This window comes from Vulpes vulpes, chromosome 9, assembly GCF_048418805.1.
Source record: "Vulpes vulpes isolate BD-2025 chromosome 9, VulVul3, whole genome shotgun sequence".
NCBI classification, from domain to species: Eukaryota; Metazoa; Chordata; class Mammalia; order Carnivora; family Canidae; genus Vulpes; species Vulpes vulpes.
This window is the reverse complement of record NC_132788.1, coordinates 24,047,346-24,072,356: the sequence shown is the minus strand read 5'-3', so window position 1 is coordinate 24,072,356 and position 25,011 is coordinate 24,047,346. Positions and strand designations below refer to the sequence as shown.

Here is a 25,011-nt window from a genome sequence, read left to right as displayed (position 1 = left end):
CACCTTGAGCTGAAGGCGGCGCTAAACTGCTGAGCCACCTGGGCTGCCCACTACTGCTCTTAAATACTCTTTTGCCACCTTTTCTTCACTTCTCCCCAGTGCTCTGCTCCTTCCCACAGTAGGGCCTTTACATGTCTCTATCTGAACTCTGTCCCCTCTCTTGATCACATCTTCACCTCTGCATGTTAATTCTTATGAATTTTTCAAAAGTCAGCCTATATGGACCTTCATCAGCTTGAAACAGAACCCCTTACTTTTTCCATTTTTATTGTTCCATTTTTATAACACACTACTTTTCCCTCTGAGCACTGTCCATAGTTTGTAATCATACATTTATGATGCTGTAAGTTTAATGTCTATTTTCCCCACAAGACTGATTTTTATGATGCCAGCAACCATGTGTGGCCCACACAGGGCCCCATCATGTATTATAGACCCTGGAACATACTAGGAACTCAGCAAATACATGTTGAAAGAAAAAGAAAGAAAGAAGAAAGAAAGAAAGAAAAAGAAAGAAAGAAAGAAAGAAAGAAAGAAAGAAAGAAAGAAAAGAAAGAAAGAGAAGAAAGAAAGAAAGAAAGAAAGAAAGAAAGAAGGAGAAAGAAAGAAAGAAAGAAAGAAAGAAAGAAGAAAGAAAGAAAGAAAGAAAGAAAGAAAGAAAGAAAGAAAGAAAGAAAAGAGAAGGTAAGAGGAAGATCATGGATGAAATCCCCTAAGGTGGAAAAAAAAAAAATCCTCTAATGCACAATTTTTACAGGTGATCCAGGAGCCTCAGTCCAGAGCTCTTCCTTTTAACTTCTCCCTCTAAGGGGGCCATTCAGTAGCAGAACACCTACGTAGCAAGGATAGAGTAGATGGCTCATAGGGTTGTCAATCTGTATGAAAATACATAAGTAAGTAAACTGCTGGTCCCCTGGGATACCTGTTCCACACCCATTGCTGATATCTGAGATGTATTCTTGGCGTCCCAATGTCTCCACTGGAACTCAGAACACATTACCATAAACCTGTAGCTGGATCTCAGATGGAAATATCTAGATTTTCAGGGGGCAAAAGGGCATTTTGGAATCAGTATAAGGTAAAAAAAAAAAAGATATTTTCTTGAAATTTTATAAAATATTCCAACAAACTAATCATGTTTGGAAAAAAGTCACTAACCATTCTGAAGCAGAGTGGATTCACAAGAGTAAGTACTGAGACATAGTAATTGCTCCCTTCACAGATTTATAAAGTCTTCTTATGAAAAGGAGAAAAGGTAATTATTTGATGAGACTTTTAATCTCATTTACTTTTGTGAATCCGCCTTGGCCCCAGAATAATCAGTGACCTTACCCAAATTATACTAATTTGTTTGAATAGCTCAAAAAATTTCTAGGGAATGACCTTTATATGTATATAAATATTTAATCTTCCCAAGAAACCAACAATGTAGGTATTATCACCACTGTTTTATACTCCAAGAAACTGAGTCTTAAAGAGATCATGTGATTTTTCTCAAGATCAGTTAGCCTATAAGAGGCAGATCTAGTATTTTCACTCAGCTCTATCAGACTCCAGTTGATCTCTCCTTCAGCTTCAATGGTATTTCTGGATTTCAACAAAACATCTGTCCCATCCTCTGATCACCACGTTGTAGGTAAAATAATGGTATGTTGTTTGTACGTACAATTGTTCTCTTAGGTAAACTTACAAATAGTTGAGGCTTTATATCCAAGGCACTTGTCAAAAATTTAGAGTCTATTTGGAAAGAAAGCTATAGATTTCACCTGGAAAATCATGTCTGATTGTTGACTGTAGCTGCCCAAAGTCCTTTGTGGAGAAGAATTCTGAAGGTGCGTCTGGGCTGAGCAGGAGAAATCATGAAATCCACCAACAATTTCTGCTAAAGTCTAGGGAAAATGCTGGTCAGGAGTGGCAGCAGAGTGACAAGGCATGCCAATTATAATAGATGCTCTAAGATCTTAAACAAGTGACATATCTTTCTAAGCAAATTGCCCAGTTTAGTATTTTACATAATGACTTTCAAGAAGGCACTGAGGACATGCTAATGTAGCCCATGCATGACATAAATCTGGGAAAGGGAAACAATATTCCAGATGTCAGAGTGTGTATTAAATTATCTTAACAAACTGAAATGCAGGGCCTAAATAAATAGAACAAAAATCAACAAAGAATGAATGTAAATTCCTATAAATAAGGTTAAAATGATAATAATAGAGCAAGATATGAGTATGAATGGAATCCCTCACTTAAATGTAGTTGATATGAAAAATACTTAGGCTTTTATTGATTCTCTGGGCCAATGAGATGACTTAGCTTCATTAAAAAAGGATATGATAAGGATCTAAGGACCTGCAAGTCCCATCAAATTCTTTCCTTAGACTAGCACTGTCTAATAGAGCTTTTTTGTGGTAATGGAAATATTCTAAATCTGCACTCTCCAATAAGGTAGCCACTTAACTGCTATGGCTATTGAGTACTTGAAATATAGAGGGTGCAAATGAGTAGTCAGATTTTAAATACTTTTAATTTTAAGTAACTTAAATGGTCACATGTCATTGGTTGGTTATCATGTTGGACAGTGCAATTTTGAGAAACAACATTCATTGTTGGACCTGGAACATCTAGTAGTAGTGTGAATTAAGGTTTTAGAAGGGACATAGAAAGTTATTGAGCCTAGAAAATATTACTTGAGGAGAGAAGTTTTGTCTTCAAATATCCTCAGTATCTATCTCCTAAGGAAAAGGGTCAGACGTCCTCAGGAACTTCAGAAGGCAGGACCAGGGCTAATGATCTGAAAACCACAGTGGGGAGATTTCTTTCTGATATACAAATGAAAATGTGGCACTTTCTAATAGTGAAAAAAGTTGCTTCTTGGGTCCTCCCCATCTATAAAGCAAGGGCAGTAATTTAAATAATCTATAAGACTTTCGCATGGTAAAATGTTGATTTCACATGCCAAGGCATAGTACTTAAAAATATTTTTACTTAATTAACATGAACCCTAGAATAGAAGCATCTTTTTATACGAAATTTTGGAATTAATTGTGGAAGAAAGTATACCTTCCCTATTTGTCGCTTGAAGGTCTTGCCGGGAAATAAATGCACACTCAAACTGTATAATTAAGTAGAGATTCATATAGGGAATATTTACAAAGTAAACAGGGTTTAGGAGAACTCTAAATAGATAGTGTCGTAGGCCATAATCAGCAGCAGCATGGAACAATCACCACAGCCAACCCATGGCGGAACTACTGGAGAACAAGTACCTTAATCATCTCCCACCCTCAATCCCCTACTAGTGCCTTCTGTTGGCCAGACCCAGATTAAAGTAAGACAGAAAGAAAGCCTATTATTTGTTATAGGCCATTCAGGACTCCCAGGACACAGAGAAAGATGCAGAAAGGTTGTTTGGATCTCAAGGAACAAAATGATATTCAGCGCAGGCTGTCTTAGACAGTTTGAGCTGCTTTAACAAAAATAACATAGACTGAGTGGCTTAATGAACATTTATTTCACAGTTCTGGAGTCTGAGAAGTCTAAGATCAAGGTGCCAACAGATCTGGTGACTGGCGAGGGCCAGTTTCGTGGCTTGTAGACAACGACCTTCTTGCCACATCCTCACATAGCCAAGAGAGTGAGTGCCTCTTTCTTTCCTTAATAAGGGCACTAATCCTGACACAAAGGCTCCACCCATATGACTTAATCTAAACCTAATTACTTCCCAAAGGCCACACCTCCTAATTCCATCCCATTGAGGGTTAGGGTTTTAGCTTATAAATTTTGGGAAGACACAAACATGAAATCTATCACACTACCTTTTTGTCTTTTGACATCCACATTCACCTTTATCTTTTGTCTGGGCAAAGCGTTCAGGTTCCTCACACACAAAGTCCTGTTAGCAAATTTATCGTATGTCAATTTTGTCCTATCTTCATATACGGTGGTGGGGTAAAATGGAGGGGAAAGAGGACAATTAACATACCTAAAATAGAACATGAGAACTAAATGAATAACACAATTTCCTTCTTGTACCACCTGTTTCATGGCTCCCTTTCTCTCCGCCAGGAAATCATGTGGGCAGAGTTCTTTGCCAGCAGGGTGATCCAAATCTACTCCTGTTAGGGCCTACGTCCACACATAATCCTTGCTCTCACTGTTTCTCCTTAAAAGCTGAGATCACCTGATTAATACAGGAACTCCTTCATATGTCTACTGATTCATCAACATGAGAAGCCAAAAATGTTCAGGGGTTTCTACTCCATATTCAAAGGGAATCATGAATGTGTTCTCTAATGGAAGCATTGATCACTTGAGCACTAGAACCCTCAACCTATTGAGTCAAAAGTCTTGAGGATATGAAGCAAAAATTTCTCCAGTGGATTACTTAGTGCTATGATGAGACCAATTACTTCCATTTCCATGTCTTGGTTCCTGGACCTATATATTCTGGCTTAAGAGAGGACAATAGAAAATACTGGATGCAGATCTAAATCATATATTACGTCCAAAAAACATATCTACTGTATAGGAGGTCGCCACTTAGCTGATGTAATAACCAAGCCTTCAGCAGGCCATTCCATAATTTTGTCAAGCCAACTGCTTCTAAGTGATGGAATGTGATAAGCTTAGTGAATTCCATGAGCAGAAAATATGACTGGAGCGGTTACTATGGAGCATTATATCATAACCATAGGTAAGGTACCTGTAATTCCACATATGGGGTGGTTAAAGGAGCTCTATGAATAGTGATGTAAATGAATATATGGAATATGTGCCCACTCTGTGACCACAAATCATAATCTCCTCCAATATAAAAAGGTACAAAATAATTAAAATGCTACCAGGTGATTGGCTGGTCCCTTCCCCACCTCCACACATGTAGCCTACAACATGTGATTAGGAATACCACACTGGTATTCTCCTTTGGCTACTCAGCACTGGGGTGTAACCAGATCAGACTTAGTGAATCTATGTTTCTGAGTTCATGCATAGCTTCCATCTCTACCTTGTGGTCATTTTGTTTGTGAGCTCATTAAGCAAGCAGCCATATGGTTGGGGACTCACAGGATAGGGAATCTTACCACTTGCTTACTGACTCCAAAGTGGATAGAGTTGTTTACTTCTCTACCTGGGCCTAGTAGCAGGTCAGGAGTCACTTTTTCAAAGGAGAATGAAAGAGGGCATAGTTTTATTCCTCAAGCCCTAGGGACTGCACTGTGATTCTCCTACTAGGGTTTGCCAGAATTTTTATCTAACATCTCTGTCTGCCACAGATACATTCAATACATTAGGGACTGCTGTTGACAAGGTGGCTTGTATGTCAGCTTAGACCTGCTAAAGAGTCTTTTCTTAATCTGGGTCCATCTCAAATCCAGTGAGCTATCCAGGGTGTTCCATAGTTCAAATCAGCCCACACAAATGTGGTTATCTGTAGCTTCCCAAATCTAAAGAGACCCACTAAATATTGTGTCTCTTTTATCATTATAGGTAGTCCCAAGATGCAGTAACTTGTCTCTAATGCTCCAGCTCACCAGACTCTTAGAAACTTAACCAATGTGGCAGTCCCTGAACTTTTGGGGATAAAATCTCTATCTAGGCTGCTTGTTCCTTCCTGCTGACTAAATCCAATTCATCTAATGTCATCAATGCAATGAATCAATTTGATGTTCTGTGATATGCCAAGATGATCAAGGTTTCTTTGTATGATGTAAAGTAGAATTGGCACAGCCTTGAGACAGGACATCAAAGATACAGAGTAGGTGACCCTACTCTGTGAAGGCAAACTGCTTCTGTTGGTCTTTACTTATAGGCATAGAAAAGAAAATATTTGCTAAGCAAATAGCTACATATTAGGTGCCAATGGCTATATTAATTGCTCCAGTAAGTATGCTATATCTTATACGTGAGGAGCTCCTCACATAATTGGCATATCATTGGCATAATCTAAATTCACCCAACCAGTCTCACTTTAGCATCTGCCAAATGGGAACAAAATGGGGAGTTACCGATCCTAATTTCTGAATCATTTAATTTTATATTTTAAATTCCCTCAGAGATATTATTTTTTTCCTTACTGGGCGTGAGGAAGTCTGGGGATCTTTATTCCATGAATCAAGGAACTAAAATGGGAGTTTTGTCACTTACTAGGTATATCTATCCTCATTATGTTTTAATAGGGTTTATAATGATTTAGGTGTGGTAGAGCCAACAGAACAGGAGATGGCTACCATTAAAAAGAGAGTTTGTTATTCACAGCACCCAAGGGGAAGAAGCATGCCATGCAGTGCCATGCCATGTCATGGGGAGGCTATCAGGATAAGTATCAGGGTCTGTCAGGAGGCAGAAGGTGGGGGGAACTGTGGGCAGAAGTCTTTATTGTGATTCCCAAGGGAAGGAATAGGTGAAGCACGGCAAGCAGATTTAGGATTAGCTCATTTAATAATCTTAGCAGGCTCTGGGGCATGATAGCTATCCCTAGTTATCTGGCACCTGGTGACCTTGGGGTGTTTAGGGCAGACAATAGTCTGGAGTATGAAAGCCTGATAAAGTGAATGGAGATGCAAACTCTGGATTCATTGGTTTATATTTGGAAAAGTGCCTTCGGGACAAAGACTCCTTCCAGGGAGAAGTGGAGTGACAAAGGAGGGGGGAGCCAAGACAAGGCGGCTCAGGCATATTATAGGGTTGTCTAGACAAGCTGTGTCTAACACACGCATGCAGGGAGATGTTAAAGCACCAAATTTACAGAAGCTAGAAACATAGTTAATACACATTAGGCACACTGAGAGTGAAGAAAGAACTGTAAGCATATTATTCAGACCCATTAGACCCACTGTGAGATAGACTTGGAACAACACCTATTCGATCAGCTGGGCTTTATAAACTGTCCCTCTGCCCAGTAGACCATGGTGGCAGGTCTCCCAACTCCTAAGTTTTTAGCCAGTAAATAATAACTCCAAGGAGACCTGGGTTATTTCTACTTCTTGAGTAAAGAGTTACTTCAGTAAAAGGCCCTCAGTTTCTTCTGGGGAAGGCTTAGGGCGAGATTCAAAGTATATACCTCTTCAAATGCTAAAAGGTCCTTCCTCAAAAAAGACCTGGCTTCCTCGTCACTTTGTATTATGTTCCGGTATGACTATAGAAAAAAAGTTGATCTGAGTTTAACCCAGACCTGTGATGCATCATCTGCATTTCCCTTTTGCGTCATTCTGATCATTATTCAGTTCTTGGGGTATATTTCTGTGCTTACTTTTCATTGCAAGGACATATCTCCTTATGTGCCTCCTTCAAATGTCATTTCTGAAATTCCATTGCTCCTCCTTCACCAGATCTCCATATGTCAGAAAACACCCCAGCATCGAATCCTCTGACCCTCTTCTCCCTCTCTACATTCGTTCCCCAGATGATCTAAACTAGTTTCACGCCTCAAATGTCATCTGGCGATTCTTAAATGTATCTTTCTCAGATCCCTCCCGAGCTCCAGAACTGCACAGCAAACTGCTCTCCCTCACATTTCCACGAAGGTGCATGAGAAGCGCTTCACATTCTATGTGGCCAAAGTGGAGTCATTCACTCATCTCTCCTCTGTCTGTTCCCTCACAAGTAAATAACTCCAGCTTCCCTCTAGTTGCTCAGCCTATACAAAAAAGGAGAAACTTAATAACTCCCCAATGGCTGTCAATCATTAAATAGAATAAGCAAACAAACACCCAAACAAGTCCCATTCATATGTCCTTTGAAGGTTCTGCATGGTCTGGCTCTTCCTACCTCTCAGATACCTCTCTCCAATATTCTTCCTCATTCACATTACTCCAGCCCTACTGGCTTTTCCATTTCTCAAACATTACAAATTTCTCCCTGTCATGGGCCATTTACACTGCCTGGCCCTTCAATGTGGAAAGGTTTTCCTTCAGGCAGACAAAACGGGGATGCGGAGACTGATTAGGCATATCTACTCCACATATGTATTCTTCCTTTTAATGATAATTTTTTAAATTGAAGTACAGTTGACACGCGATGTTACATTAGTTTCAGGTATACAACACAGTGATTCCACATCTCTATGCATTCTGCTGTGCTCACCACGAGTGTAGCTACCACCTGTCACCACACAACACTATTACAAGACCATCGACTGTATTCTCTATGCTGTACCTTTCTTCCCCATGAATTATTCTTTCCATACTTGGGAGCCTGTATCCCATTCTCCTTCACCCATTTTGATAATTTCTGTACCCTCTGGCAACCATTAGCTTGTTCTCTGTATTTATAGGTTTGTTTCTGCTTTTTGTTTTTTTATTCATTTGCTTTTCAGATTCCATGTATAAGTGAAATCAAATGGTATTTGTCTTTCTCAGTCTGACTTATTGCATTTAGCGTAATACCCTCTACGTCTGCCCATGTTGTTGCAAATGATAAGATCGCATCGTTTTTTATGGCTGCATAACAATCTGTTGTATACACATACAACAGGGGTGTGTGTGTATGTGTGTGTGTGTGTGTGTGTATACATATCAATCACATCCTTCTCATCCATTCATTTATCGATGTACACTTAGGTTGCTTCCATATCTTGACCATTATAAATAATTCTGTGATAAAGGGATATATATATCTTTTAAAAAATTTATTTGAGAGAGAGAGCAGGAGAGGGGTTGGGTGGAAGGAGATAGAGACGCAGACCTCCCACTGACCAGAGAGCTGGATGTGGGGCTCGATCCCAGGACCCCGAGACCATGACCTGAGCCACAGGCAGACGGTTAACCAACTGAACTACCCAGGTGGCCCTAGATACATCTTTTTAAATTAGTGTTTGCATTTTCTTCGGGTAAATACCCAGTAGTGGAATTACTGGATCATATGGTATTTCTATTTTTAATTTTTCCACAGTGCCTTAGGGCACAGAAGAAATCCAAGAAGGTAAAGAAACACGCAAATCCATGGGGAACAATGTATTTCTTTATCTGTCTCCTGCCTCCAAAGCTCTGTGCTCCTCCCTTATGTTTGTATTTCTCCTTTGCATCATTCAGGTTACTTGTTTCTCCAGACCCAGACGCCTGCCCTGACCTATGTAGCCCAAACCTCTCTGTAGGTAACTCCACAGCCCCTAGACACAACTTACCCTATACTATTTATCATCTTCCTCTCACTTGTCAGGACCTGTGATCATCTTATTTGTTCATGTGATTGCAGTTTATTGCTTATGTTCCCACCCCTTATCTTGAATATAAAGACTCTTAAGGGCAGGGATGCACACGTCTGTTCTAATTAGAATACTACAGGATGTGGCAGCTTAACAGGGTTCTGGAAAAAAGCTATTATCCCCAAGGTCAAGGAGCTAGAGGTGTACATGCTTTCCAAACATTTCAATCATATTTTCCATTTGGGGGGCAGTCATCGCGAGGCTTTTATTTTACAATCCTTAGAAACATCCTGCCTAAAAAGTAAAAGACATGAGACATGAGGCAGGTTGTATTAGACTGCAGATTTTTTTTTTTTTATTAGAACAAGCATTTCTCAAAGCTGTAAGCAAAGCATTAGAATTCATCAAGCTAACTCATCTTTTCTCTGCCACAGGAGGGCCAAAAAGGAGAGAAAGCCCCTTGCACACAGAGGATCAGTAGAGCAAAGTGTTGCAGTGAATGATTCATTGAGGCTCTAAATGTCTGCATACTTTAAGGCACTGGAGGGCAGGAGGGCATGCGAGGCAGGACAGGGCACAGTTAGGATGTCCACCATGCCTCACCCTCTCCAACAGTCTCCCAGCCCCCTTCCCTAGCTTCCACGGCAGGTACTCAGGCCCATGAAGGGGGAGCACAGCATATCCATTATCCTCATTCAGACCCTAAGCGATCCAAACAATGTCACAGCTCAACTCTCAGCATAACTTATTAGAAGATAAACTCCAGGTTATCAACTCGCCATTGCACTTCATGTAATTATAGCTCATTAAACCAGATTTTCACGAATGCCTTTGCACTTTGTGCACTTCCAAAAAGCCAGTGACCTGAACCACAAAATCATTGCCCAATTTGTTGAAAGCATTTTTGTTGTGACTTCAAGCCCTTCAAGGGCTGACCACATGGGGAGACATTACTTTTTAATACCCAGCGGACAGGACACTCCGGTGCCCCCGAGGCCACAGTATCCGTCGGGGTTCTTGCTCAGGTACTGCTGGTGGTAATCCTCTGCGTAGTAGAAAGCTTGTCCCTCCCGGATGTCAGTCGTGATCAGGCCATAGCCGTGCTCTGAAAGAACCTGTGGAGAGAAAGGAGCCATGAGGATTGGATGCTGGGCAGAGAGGTCCTGAAGGACAGATGGGGGTCAGGCTGTGAGGGAGGCAGACATGGGTGGTTTTGTTGGACCCTGGCTCACGGGTGCCAACGTGTCCCGGTGGACACCCCAGAGACTCAGACCCCAGACAGGCAGATGCAACAAGCAAGAGGGTTTATTGAACGTTTGCGCAAACGGGCTCTCCGCCTCAGAGGTGGCAGAGAGCCCCGATTAGCAATTACAGGCATCTTTTAAAGGCAAAAAACCGCGGGAGTAGCATAGCATTCGGGTTATGACATGATTGATTTCTTTGAAGGTCAACACGAACATGTTCAGGGACTTTCCAGTCAGGGCAAGGGGGGGGGGGGGGGGCGGGGATAGTTTTCTTATCTCGGAAAAACAGAATGTTTTTGTTGCTTAAATTCATGGGAGGCGCCTGGATGGGCTGCCTCTGGGTTAGGCCTGGTCCCACTCATGGGGGCGGGGGTGTGGGGTTTCTTCAGTTTGGGTGCTCAGTGGATCCTTATGGGCCTGGGCTCTACCGCTAACCAGCTGGGTTATTCTGGGCATGCTCCTACCTCCCTGGGCCTCAGGTGACTGGGGTCTGAAATCCTGTTTTCTGTCTCTGTAACTTGCACCACCACTGGTGCACCCCTGCCCAGTGTGGTCTGGGAGCCCTGGATTGGGTGCTGTGGGTCTGTGTGGAAAGACCCCAGTGCTTCCCAGGAGAAAATAGCAGGGCCATGTGGCTCCCTGGCTGCCCTGGGCAGAACGGGCCTCCCTGAGGGCACTCAGGCAGGGCTGTGGTAGGAGGGGATGGAGGGGCAGGGGCAGATTGACAGGGAGGGCTGCGGCCCAGCCCAGTGCTGTCCCCTCGGTGGCCAGCTCAGAACAGAACCCCCGGCCCGCTCACAAGCTGGACGGAGGAACCTCCACTTGTTATGGTTCTAGGGAGCACGGGCCCTGCAGGGGTGCCTTGGCGAGCACGGGGCCGCCCGGGAGCCCCGGAGCCCGGGGAGGGAGGTCACGGGAGGACATGGCCTGAGGGCCTGCTCAGGCTCCTCAGTGCCCTCTGTGACCTACTTTAAGGCCTGGTGGCATCTGCTGCCAGGGAAAGAAACAGACACATAAACACAAGTGGGGGAGGAAGCAGAGCTATTTGGGGCAGGAGACAGATTAAGAAATAGACATTGTTCCCCATGGATCTTAGCCCGTTTCCTTTCCCTTTTGGATTTCAGCTGTGCCCTAATTCTTTCTCCTTCCAGGCTGCCCGGAGCATTTGGGCACAAGGCTACGGAGACTCGACCCTGGGTTTGTGAATTCCACTTGGGATGGAAGGGCAATGCAGAGCCCTGGCCTGTGCTTGCATTCGGGATCTGAGCAGCCTTTCTGACTACCTGTCGGACCATCTGAGATGCAGTCCTTCCCTCGGCAGAGCGGGGGGCACTCCAGTATTAACATTCAGCATGATTCACTGCTGCAGTTTTTCCCTGAGAACTTTCTCCCTTCTTCCTGAGGCTCCATCCAGCCCTCTGAGCCAGAATGAGGCAGACTGAGGATCTGACGCCATTTGGCCCAGGATGGCAAGGGACAGGATCCTCGCCAAGGCGGGCGGTTGGACCCCGCAGCTCGGAAGCAGCCAGTTTCCTTACAGGGGTTAGAAATGAGAACGAGGAGCCATTCTGACTTCAGTTTTGACAATTTTTTGTAAACGAGCAATTATCGAGGGCTTACCATATGCCACACTCTGTGCAGAGACTTCACAGCGTTAATTTTAGCCTCACAACAGCCATATGAAGGAAGTACTATTATTATCACCCGTATTTAAAAACGTGTGTCAGAGATTGTGCCTTGATCCCTGACATTCTCAACTTGCCCTGATACTGCAGAAGCTGGAAGCTTGGAAACTACATTTCCCAGATTCTACTGCCAGCAGCACTCCACTGCAGATTCCACCAATGAGAGAAGCACACGTGAAATTTGGCAGAAGGGAAGCCATTATTTGTAAGGTGCAGCCATGGGGATGGGCACAGGTATCTCCAAAGGGCAGACTGGGACTCTGCTAGCTCCTCCTAACAGTCACTGACGGTGGTGCTTCAGGCAAAGCCACCAGCAATGATTTCTAGCAATTTTTGTTAACTGCTTCATATCCTGAAATGTTGGTGCTTTAGCCTGACCTTCATTCAGATAGCCTTTCTAATGGTTCCTGAAAGCATCAAATTCCCTTTGTAAAATCCACCCTCCTGCTTGAAATACCTCGAACCCTCTGTTTCTATGACTGAACTCCAGCTGACACAGGAGTGGGTTCCAGAATTGTTTTTAGGAACCAAGACCTCAGTGAGAATGAGAGTCCGGAATGGTTACCTGGCCTGGTCAGATTTAGAGTTAGCAAGGCCTCACTGGGCACCTGGGTGGTCAGTGGTTCAGCATCTGCCTTCATCTCAGGGTGTGATTTGGTATCCTGGGATCGAGTCTTGCATCAGGTTCCCCACAGGGAGCCTGTTTCCCCTCTGCCCCTATGTCTCTGCCTCTCTGTTTCTCATGAATAAATAAATAAAATCTTTTTAAAAAATGGCTTCACTGTGAGTGGCAAATGGGTCAGTGCCCATGGTGTGTAGTCAGCAGTCACTTAAATTACAGCTAGCATTTGCCCGTGAGGAAGTGTCCACTGTAGAAAGGCTCTGGGACACCAGGGGGCTATGGCAATGGACTATTCTGGTAAAGATGATAAGGATGAGGTCCATGTGGTGTGCTGGCTGCTTCAGACAGTACTTTGAGAGCTTATAGAAAGAAAGGATGGAAGGTCACGACTTGACTTTCCCGGCCCAAGTTGACAGAGGTGAAGAGTTTCTAGAACTGATTTAAAATAATATCTGTTTCTAGTAGCTTCATTCAAATACCAAATTAAAGGGGTCCAATTTACAAGTGGAGTTGATACCCTCACAGGTCAGGAGCCCAGTAATATGCACATGTGATTGCCCTCAGAGAGCTCATCCTTTCACACTGTTTCAGACATCACGTATGGAGTGATGCTCCCCTCTGGTCCTTCGCCAACATACTGCCTGTATGCTGATGTGAGCTTCCTATATTCTGATGTGCTCTCATATTTTGACCTTGAAAGCTTCCTGGCTATGGCCCACTGCACAGGAGCTTGCCCACTATTGAGATCCTCTGCCCTTTTCTCTCTCAACCTCAGGGCCAGGACCCAGCTCCCAGGCTCCACTCACTTGCCTCATCCCCATCTAGGATCTGTCCTCTCTGAGGATGACCTCCTCACACACTACTCACCCTATTTCTCTTTCACAAATGCCTGTCCTCCTTGTACAACCAAGGATACCCTTCCTGAGGTCCTGGAGTTCACAGCTACCGACTCCAGAAGCTTATTCTTCGAGGCAGAGAGGCCAGTGCTGGTGAGCACTGCTGCCCAGGCTCCCTCCTCCTCTCCACACCAGCTCCCACCTCAGCGGGGCAGCATCCCTTTTGGGGAGCAGTGGGAAGGTGACTGTGGGGACCCAGGCAGTACCAGGCCTCTGCCACAAGATGGCAGACACTTCACTTTTATTTGAGAGGAAAAACCAAGATGAAACAGTGATGAAAACCCACAGGACAGCTCCAAGCTGCCCTCCTGCACTCCAGTTAAGCTGGGACATTTTGGCTTATTCTTGTTGGGGTGGGAGACATACGGTGGCACCAGTGGACCTGAGGTCAACATCACCTCCTCTGCACCGGGCTAGCCTGTCTCTCTGGATGCACTCAGGCAGAAGCCATCCATCCCTGAGCACAGGGCTGTGGCTGTCTTTAACCCTCACTCTAAAACTGGGGAGGGAGGTACAAAAACACATGAAAGAAACTAGATGTAAAAGAAAAGGGAGCAGGAAACCAAAAATCCTAACTAGTGTCTGGTTTCCCTCATTCCTCACATCCCACACCTCTGCTTTCTCACTCCCAAGACTGTGGAGGCAGGTCAGTGTCCTCAGCCTCCCAAGGCCTGTTTCCTGGGGAGGTATCACCAGACACACAGGGCTGCGCGCAGTGCTAGGGATCCTGGGACCTGTCTGTTTCAGACCTGGTCAGTGACAGTGGGCTTTGCTAGGCCCCTTTGCTCTTTCACCCCAATGCTTCCACTGCATTGTTTAAACTACAGGGTTAGGAGAACAGAACTCAGGACTAGGACTGATTATTGCCCCCAGAAGCTGGGAGAGTAAGTGCTGGTCATGACACTTCCTTAAACCAAGAAGTCAGTGAATCCTCCCTTCATCCCATAGGAGAATCCACTGGCCCTTCCATGCTGGCTTCCACTCCACCTCCTCAGCCTCATGTCCTTCATCTTTTGCCAACTCTTTTCTTTCCCTTCCTCTCTGAGAACTGTTTTTCTGGGTCATGTTAAATTTTATACATTTCCTGAACATTCCATTCCCTTGCACACAACCTCCTTGGAATGCTCTTTCTTCTCTTCCCTATCACATGAGCTCTTACCCATCTCTCAGCATTAAGATCAAATGTCCCCACCTCTATAAAACCTTTCCTGAGTCTAAAAAGCTGAAATGACTCTATCTTCCAGGCTCCCACAGAAGGGCCATCCCTTTTAGCACTTGTGACACTGCATAACAATTGTCCTTTGTTTCTCTAAGCCAGTCCCTCTCCCTTCTTGCAATACATCATGCAATAGATCATGTGCTCCTTGAGAGTATGGACTGTCTTGTTTCTCTACCTTATTTCAATGCTTGATATATAATAAATGAATGAATGAATTAAAAAACAGTTGAGCCTTGGGGATCTCTTGGGGATTTTCACCTTAGGGGTTTCCACTTGGGTCCCTCCTGTTGCCTCAAGCCCAAGCACCTCCTTGGGCTCTTGGGAAGGAACGTCAAGAGGGAGCTTGGGTACCAGGGAGCTCAGGTTGTCACTGTCCTGGTCACAGACCCCTGGCCAATTTCATAGGTAGGTTTACTCTTTAGACTGTGGCATTGCAGTGGTTGTGTCTGTGGAGGGAGGACCGATTGGTCCTTGTATAAAACAATGACTTCAGTATCTCTGACAGCTCCTGAAAAAGCCTGTTTACTCTTCTGGGGAAGGGAATAAGGGAGTGGTAAGGGGGAGATGGAAGAGCTACAGGAAGTGACAGGAGACCTAGGTTATAAGACCTAGGTTATAGATGATCCCTCTGGCCCCCAAGGTCCACTGGTCATTTTGGATCTATGGTGCTGGTGGAGAACCTGTATTCTCCCATAGTATCACCTAACCAGGTGCCCCAATCAGTTATGGGTGTTGTAGGTAATTTGTTACCAATAATGGCTAATGTATCAATGTTTTTGAGTAACTTCCTTTTCCTCAATGAATTAGGGCAGATGGAGAGCTATCCCAATCCAAGCATTGCTGCAGCTTTCTGGCCCACTATAGTGGGAGAGAAGAGAGTGTCAGGACAGCAAAATTTGGGCAGCACATAAGCCACAACCTGTGTGGTCTCTTCCCACTGTCTATGAGGGGGCCCATGTCGATGGTGTACCATTTCTGATTATAGAAAGGATGAATCACATTACTTACAAAGTTTTCTGGTATCTTATAAAAAGGAGGCTGTACCCATGAAAGTGGGTTGCCCATAGGAAAATCACAGCAGATAGAGAGTTGAAAGCAGCTGCAGCAAATGCTCTGGCCTGAAGCACAGAAGTCCTGGCAGATTGAATCCCTGAGACGCCCTCAGGCTAGGGGGACCTGCCTCCAACACCAGGGTGATGCCACCCTAGAATATTGTGCTCTTCCTTCAGGCTCTACTGAGTCACCCTGTGGTATAGGAAATGAGTGCAGGTCACCAAGGACTTGCGTGGTCAAAGGGACCACCAGCTTGGCTCAAACCTCTGCTATGCTTTCAGATCTCACCCTTAGGTCTTTAATCTATTTTGAGTTTCTTTTTGTGTATAGTGTTGGAAAGTGGCCTAGTTTCATAAGGGGTTAATATCTAAAACATATAAAGAACTTATACAACTCAACACCATAAAAACAAATAATCCAATTTAAAAAAGGGCAGAAGACACAAACAGACATTTCTCCAAAGAAGACATACAGATGGTCAACACACACATGAAAAGATGTTCAACATCACTCATCACTAGGGAAATTCAAGTGAAAATCACAATGAGATATCTCCTTATATTTTTCAGAATGGCTAAAAAAAAAAAAAAGAAAAAGGAAAAGAAAAAAGAAATAACAATGTTGGCAAGGATGTAGAGAAAAAGGAACCCCTTTGTGTGTGCACTGTTGATGGGAATTTAAATTGGTGCAGTCATTGTGGAAAACGGCATGGAAGTTCCTCAAAAAAATTAAAAACCAAAAATACTATATAATTCCATTATTGGTATTTACCCAAGGAAAACTAAACAATAAACGATGCAGGCACCCCTATGTTTATTGCAGCATTATTTACAATAGTCAAGATATAGAAGCAATCTAAGCATCCTATCAATAGAGAAATGGATAAGGAAGATGTGGTACACACACACACACACACACACACACACACACCATGGAGTATTATGCGGTCATAAAAAAAATGGATGAGATCATGTCATTTGTGAGCACTTGCATGGACCTGGAAAGTATAATGCTAAGGGAACTCAGAAAAAGAGAAATATCACATGATTTCACTCATATGTGGAATTTCAAAAAAATGAACAAACAAACAAAAAGCAGAATCAGACCTATAAACACAGAGTGTAAACTGAAGGTTGCCAGAGGGGTGAGGGATGGGAGGCTGGGCAAACTGTGGGGAGGGCTGTGAGAGATATAGGCTGGCAGTTACAGAATGAGTAAGGCCCAGGCACAAAAGGCACAGCATAGGGAATATAGCAAATGATGCTGTAATGCACTGTATGGAGATATATGGTAGCAACACGTGTGATCAGTGCAGCATAATGTATAAACTTATTGAATGACTATGTCTTACACCTGAAACTAATATAACTAACATTGTGTGTCTACTGTACTCAAATACAAAAAAAAAAAAAAAAAAAAGGAAAGCTCCACTATCATGCTGCCAGGTAATCGATTCTCTCACTGGTCAAACCCCAGGGTTCAACTAGTCCTTCCCCTCCCTGGGCTCCAGAGCTCAGTCCCCACTATCACATGGAAAGCCAGCCCTGCATGCCCCCTCTGCTAGGTTCCCCACCCAGGACCAGCTCCAGAGGAAGGAATGATCTGGGCCTCACTCCCCTACCCTTCATTTTTCTGTCTCCTACTCTTGTTGACTTCAATATGATTATTCAAAGCTTCTTATTTGTGGCATTATTTTTTCTTGTTGATTTTTTTGGACAGAAGTGGGACCTAACTAAAATAATCACACCACATCACTGTGACATCTGGACCAGGAAATCTCTGGAAGGTCACCTAAATAAAATTGACCAGTCATGCTTTTCTCACAGATTCTTACTTCACCTTTTTCTTAGATGGCCCCAGAAAGTGCCCTGTGCTTTTATTCTTTTATCCTGTTCTTACTAGATGCAGATTTTCTATCCACAAAATGGGTGCAATGAGCTCACTGCTCATTATGAAGATCCCCAAAAAGGCAGAGAAAGTGCATGTCACTATGGCATATTTTAACTACATGACAGCACTGGCTTCCTTTGCCATCAGCCCCCATGCTGGAGGGAAGCTAGCCCACCCACCCCACCCTCCTAAAACAGGTCTCCACGTACACCCTCCAAGTACTCCCTGTTTCTACAGCTGTGCAGCTGACCTCTGTGGGGCAAGAAAAGGAGATGGCCATCAATAAGCTATGACAGAGCTCCCCGTCCCAACAGGTGTCCCCAGCCCCCACTCCCGTTGCCAAACAGCACAAATGCCCAAGGAAGTTGCCGGGCCATTCCCTCACAGATGTTCTGTCAGCAGGAATGCCCTGAGCCCGACTCATCTTTCCAGAGCTACAGGCAGGAAGCCTTTCTTTTAATAAAATTAATGAGCACATGACCGTTCTGCTTACTGTAACCTGCTAACAAGCTTATTATTAGCTTCACTGAGATTTTCTGAGTGCCCAAGAATACTCAACATATTGCATGGAAATGACTCTTGTTGCATCCTGAAAAAGCACAGCCTGGCGGTCACAGCAACACAGGCTTTGGTAGAGCATCAACAGATCAGGTTAGGAGTGTGCCAAGGCAGGGAGGCCAGCACTAATGCCAGGCCCTTGCATTTGTCCTGAGTTGCAGTGTCTCCAAAGGACTTCCTCACACGCTCTAGTCCAAGCGGCTTTCATTAACCATAAGAGAGAGGAATTTTTATTCTTAATGCCCAGGGCAGGACAGTGAAGGAGGCTTGTCTAAAGCCGCTTGCTAGTAAGCCGCAGAGATAGGACTAGAATCTCTGTTCTTGACCATTTCCATTATTGCCAGTCAGGCACACTGTCCCAGGTGGCCAGATAAAGATGTACCCTTCTCTTAGAGAGGGATATTTATTATTTCAAAACTTCCAAAAGAGTCCTTTCTTAAAAAAGATTTTATTTTATTTATTCATGAGAGACACAAAGAGAGAGTCAGAGACACAGGCAGAGGGAGAAGCAGGCTCCCTGCAGGAAGCCCGATGCAGGACTCAATCCCAGGACCCCAGGATCATGCCCTGAGCTAAAGGCAGATGGTCAACCACTGGGCCACCCAGGTGCCCCTTCCAAGAGAGTTCTAAACATGGATCATCTTATGTTGGTCTCATACTCTCTCCCCACCCTGCTCACAACCCCAGAACTCAAAATGTGTGATGTAGATTTCTCAGGTCATCTCACTGACTTTTGTATTCTAACTCATGGTAAAATACATGTAACCTCAAATTTTCCATCTTAGCCATTTTTAGGTGTTAAATACATTCACATTGTTGGACAACTAATCCCTAGAACTGTTCATCTTGCAAAACTAAAACTCTACACATTAAATAATAACTGTCCATTCCTCCCATCCCATAGTTCCTGGCAGCTCCATTGTACTCTGTCTCTATGAGTCCAATCACTCTAGTCACCTCATGTAAGTGGAGTCACACAGTATTTGTCTTTGTGTGACTGGCTTATTTCCCTCAGGTTCATCCATGTTGTGGCCTGTGTTGAAGTTCCTTCCTTTTTAAGGCTGAATAACATGCCGTGACATGTACAGACCACATTTTGTTTATCCATTCATATTCATCAGTGAAACTTGGGTTGCTTCCCATTTTTTTTTAGTTGTCAAATAATATATTTTTAGTTGTCAAATAATAGATTTTGCTGCATGACAAGCGCATCCCACAACAGTTACTTAGATACATCCTGGCCTGCTTGCATCAGTAGCCTCTTGTTAGGATGGTAAACTGCTCCAAAGAAGTGCTCAAAGAGTACAACAGTGAAAAGACTTGCTCCAAACATGTGGTTCGGTTACTCTTTTTCTTGTCTCAACTCAACTGATCCCATGTGCCAATGATGGCATTTTAAAGATGGAAAACTAACACAGAGATCTCCTCTAAGGCCACTTAATAGAGAGGGAGATTCCTATCCACTCAGAAGGACAGAGATCCTCCAAATAGCAAATTCTACAAACTTTTCAAACATCATCTGATCCCAAGAAATGACAGAAGACCTACTCAAAGTGTCAGGAAAGCAGAGTTTGTGTTTTAAGTGCCAGACTCCATATCGATTTTTCTAATGCTCATGTGCCTAGACTGTGAGTTGTGAGTCTAAGACAAGAATACATGTCCATCTGGCTCTGGATTCTATGCTCCTTCCCACATACATATTGTCCCCTGAATTTGGGAACATAGAAGTGAGACCCCAAAGAGCCCAGTCTGTCCTGTTCTGCAGCATGTCTGAGGTAGAAACAGTCAATATGAATCCACCAAGGACCATGCATTGGAATTCTACACAGCAGGGCAGGAGGGAGGAGAGAACATAGGCTCTAGAGGCACTAACGCATGTGTGTATGTGCACATGTGTGCGGGAGAGGTGTGTGTGCATATTTAGGATTGTGTGTACTCGTACGCATGTGTATACAAATATTGTATCACGTGTATATTATGTGCACTTGTATACAAGTGCACGTGAGGATGCTGTGTGATATACATTCAACCCCACCTAAGATGGAGTAACCTATAGACACCTTTCACTTTCCAGAAAATGTATCCCTGTAAAAAAAACAGAACAAAACAAAACAAAACAAAAAAACAAAACAAAAACAAAAACAAAAAAAACTTGCATTTTTACTAGTGGCTCTTCAAATCTTAGAGGGTCATGGATTCACTTGAGAATCCAATAAACACTATGGACACTCCACATAAACTCACAATCAAATATTTGCTTATAATTCAAAGGATTCTATGACCCTCTGGATCCAACCATGAGCCCCATATTTAGAACCTTTAGATGGGGCCACCAAATCCAAAGTCATCATGGTACTTGCCCATCCATGGTATTCTAGAAACATGCAAGTCTATCCAATCAGTGATGAACATTTTCAAGACGGATGTCCTTAATTTCAATCATAGCTTGAAGGTCCATTGAGAAATGGCTGTGTTGCTAATGAGAAAGTCACCAGGAAAGGAGGAAGGTAATTGTGGTTCAAATCTCATTCAATTCATATTTTATAAAGCCTAGTTAGGTCTGATCCAAGGAAATACAAGGGATCTGGATTCTATTCTTCATCCTGCCCTCTAGTGGCAGCAGGGAGCAGGGACAAGGTATAGCCCCCTCCTTGGTTCCTGCTTTCTCTTTCTGAACTGAGACCCCGTCAGTTCTTTCCAGATTCAATTCCATCAAATCTCGTGCTATGTTTCCATCCTGCAAACACACACACACACACACACACACACACACACACACACACACAGAGTGCAGGCTTAACAAGCTCCACCAATGCCAATGCCCAAGTCAGCAGTTTTATTCCATTGGCAGCTTCTAACTGACCAGATTGCCATCAATCAAAACTTCTGGGAAGGGATGCAAAATGACTGGCATGGCTTTTAAATAAAACCACTAGAAAGAAAAACACCATCTATTCCAAGCTGAGCAGAGACTCATGTGTTTCTGGTTCAGGACAGCACAGAGCACCCACAAAACTGCAGGTGTTGGGGAGAGGTTTACCCCTGCTCATAGTGGTTAGGCCACAAAGAGGAGAGAGATGGGCTCCTCATGTTCCACACCATAGAGGACCCCGAAACAGCAAGAGCTGCAGGCTCTGGCACCAGGGACTCACCCCTGTAAGTCAATCAGTGACTGTTACCATATGCAAGGGAGACAAGTCAGGGCTCACGGACGATCTCTTGGAACAAGGATGTGACATTGACAAGGTGAGTGCTCAAAGATGCAAGAGTCTTCCTAAGGCCCAATCAGAGCTGCACTGACACTTCCTGTGAAACTAAGGAGGCAAAGTAGAAAGAAGGTGACTCAATTAGATCTAATTTGGTCCATTTACAAAACCTGCATATGCAAATGGTGGCCTCTAGCTAGAATGACTTTGGCCTTCTTAGGACAGCTACAGCATCCCTGTGCTCTGTCCTTCTCTGGACACTGCAATTGTGTGGAGCAGTTAATGGCTTTCATTATCTACTTCTCTGTGTTCCCCCTCACCCTCAAGGTAAATCACAAGTGTCTTTTAACCAGTAAGGATATTTTCCCTGGTTCATAACACAAAATGATAGAGGTACAAGCTGAATTTTGTCTCTGCTGAGAAAGGGAAAAGAGAGAGCTCAGTATGGCCAGTAAAGATTCAAAGCTTTACCCTTGCTCCTCAGAGTGTGGACAATGGGCCTGTAGCTTGTTGGAAATGCAAAATCAGGCCCTTTCCTCAGAGCTACTGAATCAGGATCTACATTTTAAAATTATCTCCAAGTGACCCACATGCACATTAGAACTTGAGAAGCTGTTCTCTAGCAGACAAGCATGGCAGACTGTATTAGTGATCATCAACATCCCCTCCCTTCCCTCTTGATGTCAGGTTGTCCGTGTGACCCGCTCTGGTCAGGCTGTGAGCAGGTGGGACCTATGTCGTTCCTGGGCAGAAGTTGTCCAGTGCCAGCATTTTCCCTTTCAGCCAGTAACCAGCAGTACCAGCTAGTGGTAGTGGCTCCATCACCACAGATCCTGGCATGAGGAAAATTTCAATCTGGAGGAGAGTCCCTGCACAGAATATTTTATTTCCTCTATTACAGGTGCCTGGTTTTCCCTGGTGTGGGGTATGATGCTGAAGAGTCATGGAAGGCAGGCACAGCTCCGTGTAGGCTGGTCACTTCTCTGCAAATACGTTTTTAACTTTCTAACTCCACTTAATTAAATTCAGCAATAATTGTGGGGCACTTACTATGTGCCATGGACTTGCTAGGCATTAGGCATATACAGGTGGTCTGGGGTACCTCTCCCTAGAGTGGGAGGTGATGCATATATGAGCCATTACAATGTACGTGCCTACCATGCAGCAGGCACTGCTTTAGGTGCTGGGAGTGGTTTAAGACTGAAGAAGACAAACCTCTCTGCGATGAGTCTGTGGTTCAGAGATGGAATTAGGTTATATGATGAGTATGTGACTGCCTGAGAGTGTGGCATGACAGCTAAAATGTGACAAGGTGGGAGCTGCGCCCACATGCTGGGGAATGAAGAGGACCATTGTCCATCCGAGGGGATGTCAAAATCCTGCCAGAAGAGACAGGACATTCATGTACATGCCAGGCAGAGGGACTGTGCTTGAACACATGGAGGCAGGAAAGATTAATCCAGGTGGGAAGGTGGGTCCTGAAGGAGGCGGATGTGGAATTGGGAATTGGCTGAAAGGCCTGGAGAGGTGGGGTGGGAAGGCTGAACAGCAGGAAGAGATGAAAGACTGGCCTTTGGAGGCAGGTTATGGTCCTTTTTTCCTCTTTGTTCCCACTTAAGGTAACTCGGTGCACCCTTTCTGCTCATCTCTGCCCCGCAATCATAGTGACGTGTAGAGGCACTTTACAAGATTAAAGGAACCACTTGAACCCAGGCAAAGCTGGCAGATGCCTCTGAGGTTCACCTGCTTGCCTGCTACAATGTCTTGAAGACCCGATGAGCCAAGGTGGAGATGCTGGGAGAGGGGACAGCAATTGCTCATTGTCCCGTTAGTTGTCATCCTTTATGGCCTCCTATCTTACAAACTCCAAGCACCATTTGCTGGGTACAAGAGAAAATTGGGTCCTTCCTTCTTCTCTGTTTTGTGCCGAAAGATGGAACCCCACCAGGCTGGGTAGGGCTGGGCTGTGGCTGCAGCCTGGAAAGGAAAAAGGCTGAGCTGGAGAGTTTAGTTTCAGACCTGGGGCAACAACTTGGGGTTGTATGGCTGAACTGGGCCACTGTCCACTTGCTCAGCTAAAGCAGCGCTTCCTCCAACCACAAGATGACTTACATCACACACTCAAGGACTGCTGCTTTCTCTTCATTTGATCTTCTCTTTGAGGTCTGCTGGTTTTGAAAAGGAATTCAAATGACTTTTCCTATAGGAGTTTTACTTTCATGGCTTTTAGTTTTACAGGAAAGGGATCTCTCTCTCTCTCTCTCTCTCTCTCTCTCTCTTTCTCCTCTGTATATATCTCTAAGGAGTTATAATCTATTTTTTCATATCTAAAATCAATTAACTACAACCTCTCTTTTTCCTATCTTCTTAGCATTTAGTATACAAAAGAATCCACTTGTCACTTTGCAGAGGAAGCCAAGGACACTGGCTTTCACCTTGGGGATGAAATGCAGATTTCATTAAAAGGAAAGATCCTTCATTCCAAAAGGTTGAATAGAAAAGAACTTAAAGGAAAATGCCAGCTGCGTAAGTTTAGAACATTGAATTCAGCAAGGTAAAGGAACTTTTCTGAATGCCACCATTTCTCATTTATGTACGACGTCAGTGATTCGGAGCTGCAGGAAAGAAGGTTCATTCCCCATCTGAACTGCAGGCAGAGTAGCCAACTGTCCCCATTTGCCCAGGGCAAAGGGGCTGCTCAGGATGAGGAACTGTCAGTGCTAAACCTAGGATAGTCTGGCTGGTCACTAGAGCTGTGGTACAGGTAAAGAAATTCATGCCTGTTCCATTACAGGCACGGGGTAGCTTGTTTCCCTCATCAGGGCCTCAAATCCCCCAACTGTAAACGAGGTTCATCTAGGAAGTCACCCTAGATGACCTTGGATTATCTCTTGGAGCCACGTGTCCAGAGCATCCTCTGAATTGTGATTCTGTGTCTCAGATAACTGCTGTATTGAGATGTAGTTCATATATCCCCAAATTCACCCCTTTAAAGTTTACACTGTGTTGTTCTGTGGTGCAGCCTCAGAGGGATCCGTCGCCATCTTTTCTTTTTTTAATTTCTGTTTCGCAGGTTGGATAATCTCAACGAATTTTTATTTGCTCATTCTTTCTTCTGCTCCTTTAGCAATTAGTTTTAGTGATTTTTTTTTTTCATTTAAGTTACTGTTCCTTTGAATTTCTGGAATTTCTACTAATTCCTTCTTTTTTGATCATTTCTATCTCCTTGACAGTCTTCATTTGTTGAGACATTGTCTTTGTATTTTCCTTTAATTCTTTAGATGTGGTTTTCTTTAATTCTTTGAGCATATTTCTAATAGCTGATCTAAAGTTCTAGTAAGTCTTACTTTCATGTTTCTTTATCTCATACCTTTTTCTTAAAAACTAGGCACTTTAAATAATATAATGTGGTAACTCTGAAAATTGGACTACCGTCCCCATTGGTTTATTGCTGTTACTGTGACTGCAGTTCATTTGCTTAGGGATGTTCTTG

General features: G+C 43.8%; 1 protein-coding gene across 14 annotated transcripts in view; it reads right to left on the bottom strand.

Annotated features, from left to right (window-relative positions):
• Window positions 1–9,472: 9,472 nt before the first annotated feature.
• The window catches only part of MSRA (methionine sulfoxide reductase A), a 426,469-nt gene continuing 410,930 nt past the window's right edge, over window positions 9,473–25,011 (bottom strand). For all 14 annotated transcript variants that reach the window (XM_072719626.1, XM_026007825.2, XM_072719623.1 and 11 more), the window contains one exon: window positions 9,473–10,260. In XM_072719626.1, the coding sequence (XP_072575727.1) occupies window positions 10,096–10,260 (165 nt within the window). In that variant the 3' untranslated portion in view covers window positions 9,473–10,095. The remainder of the gene's footprint in view (window positions 10,261–25,011) is intronic.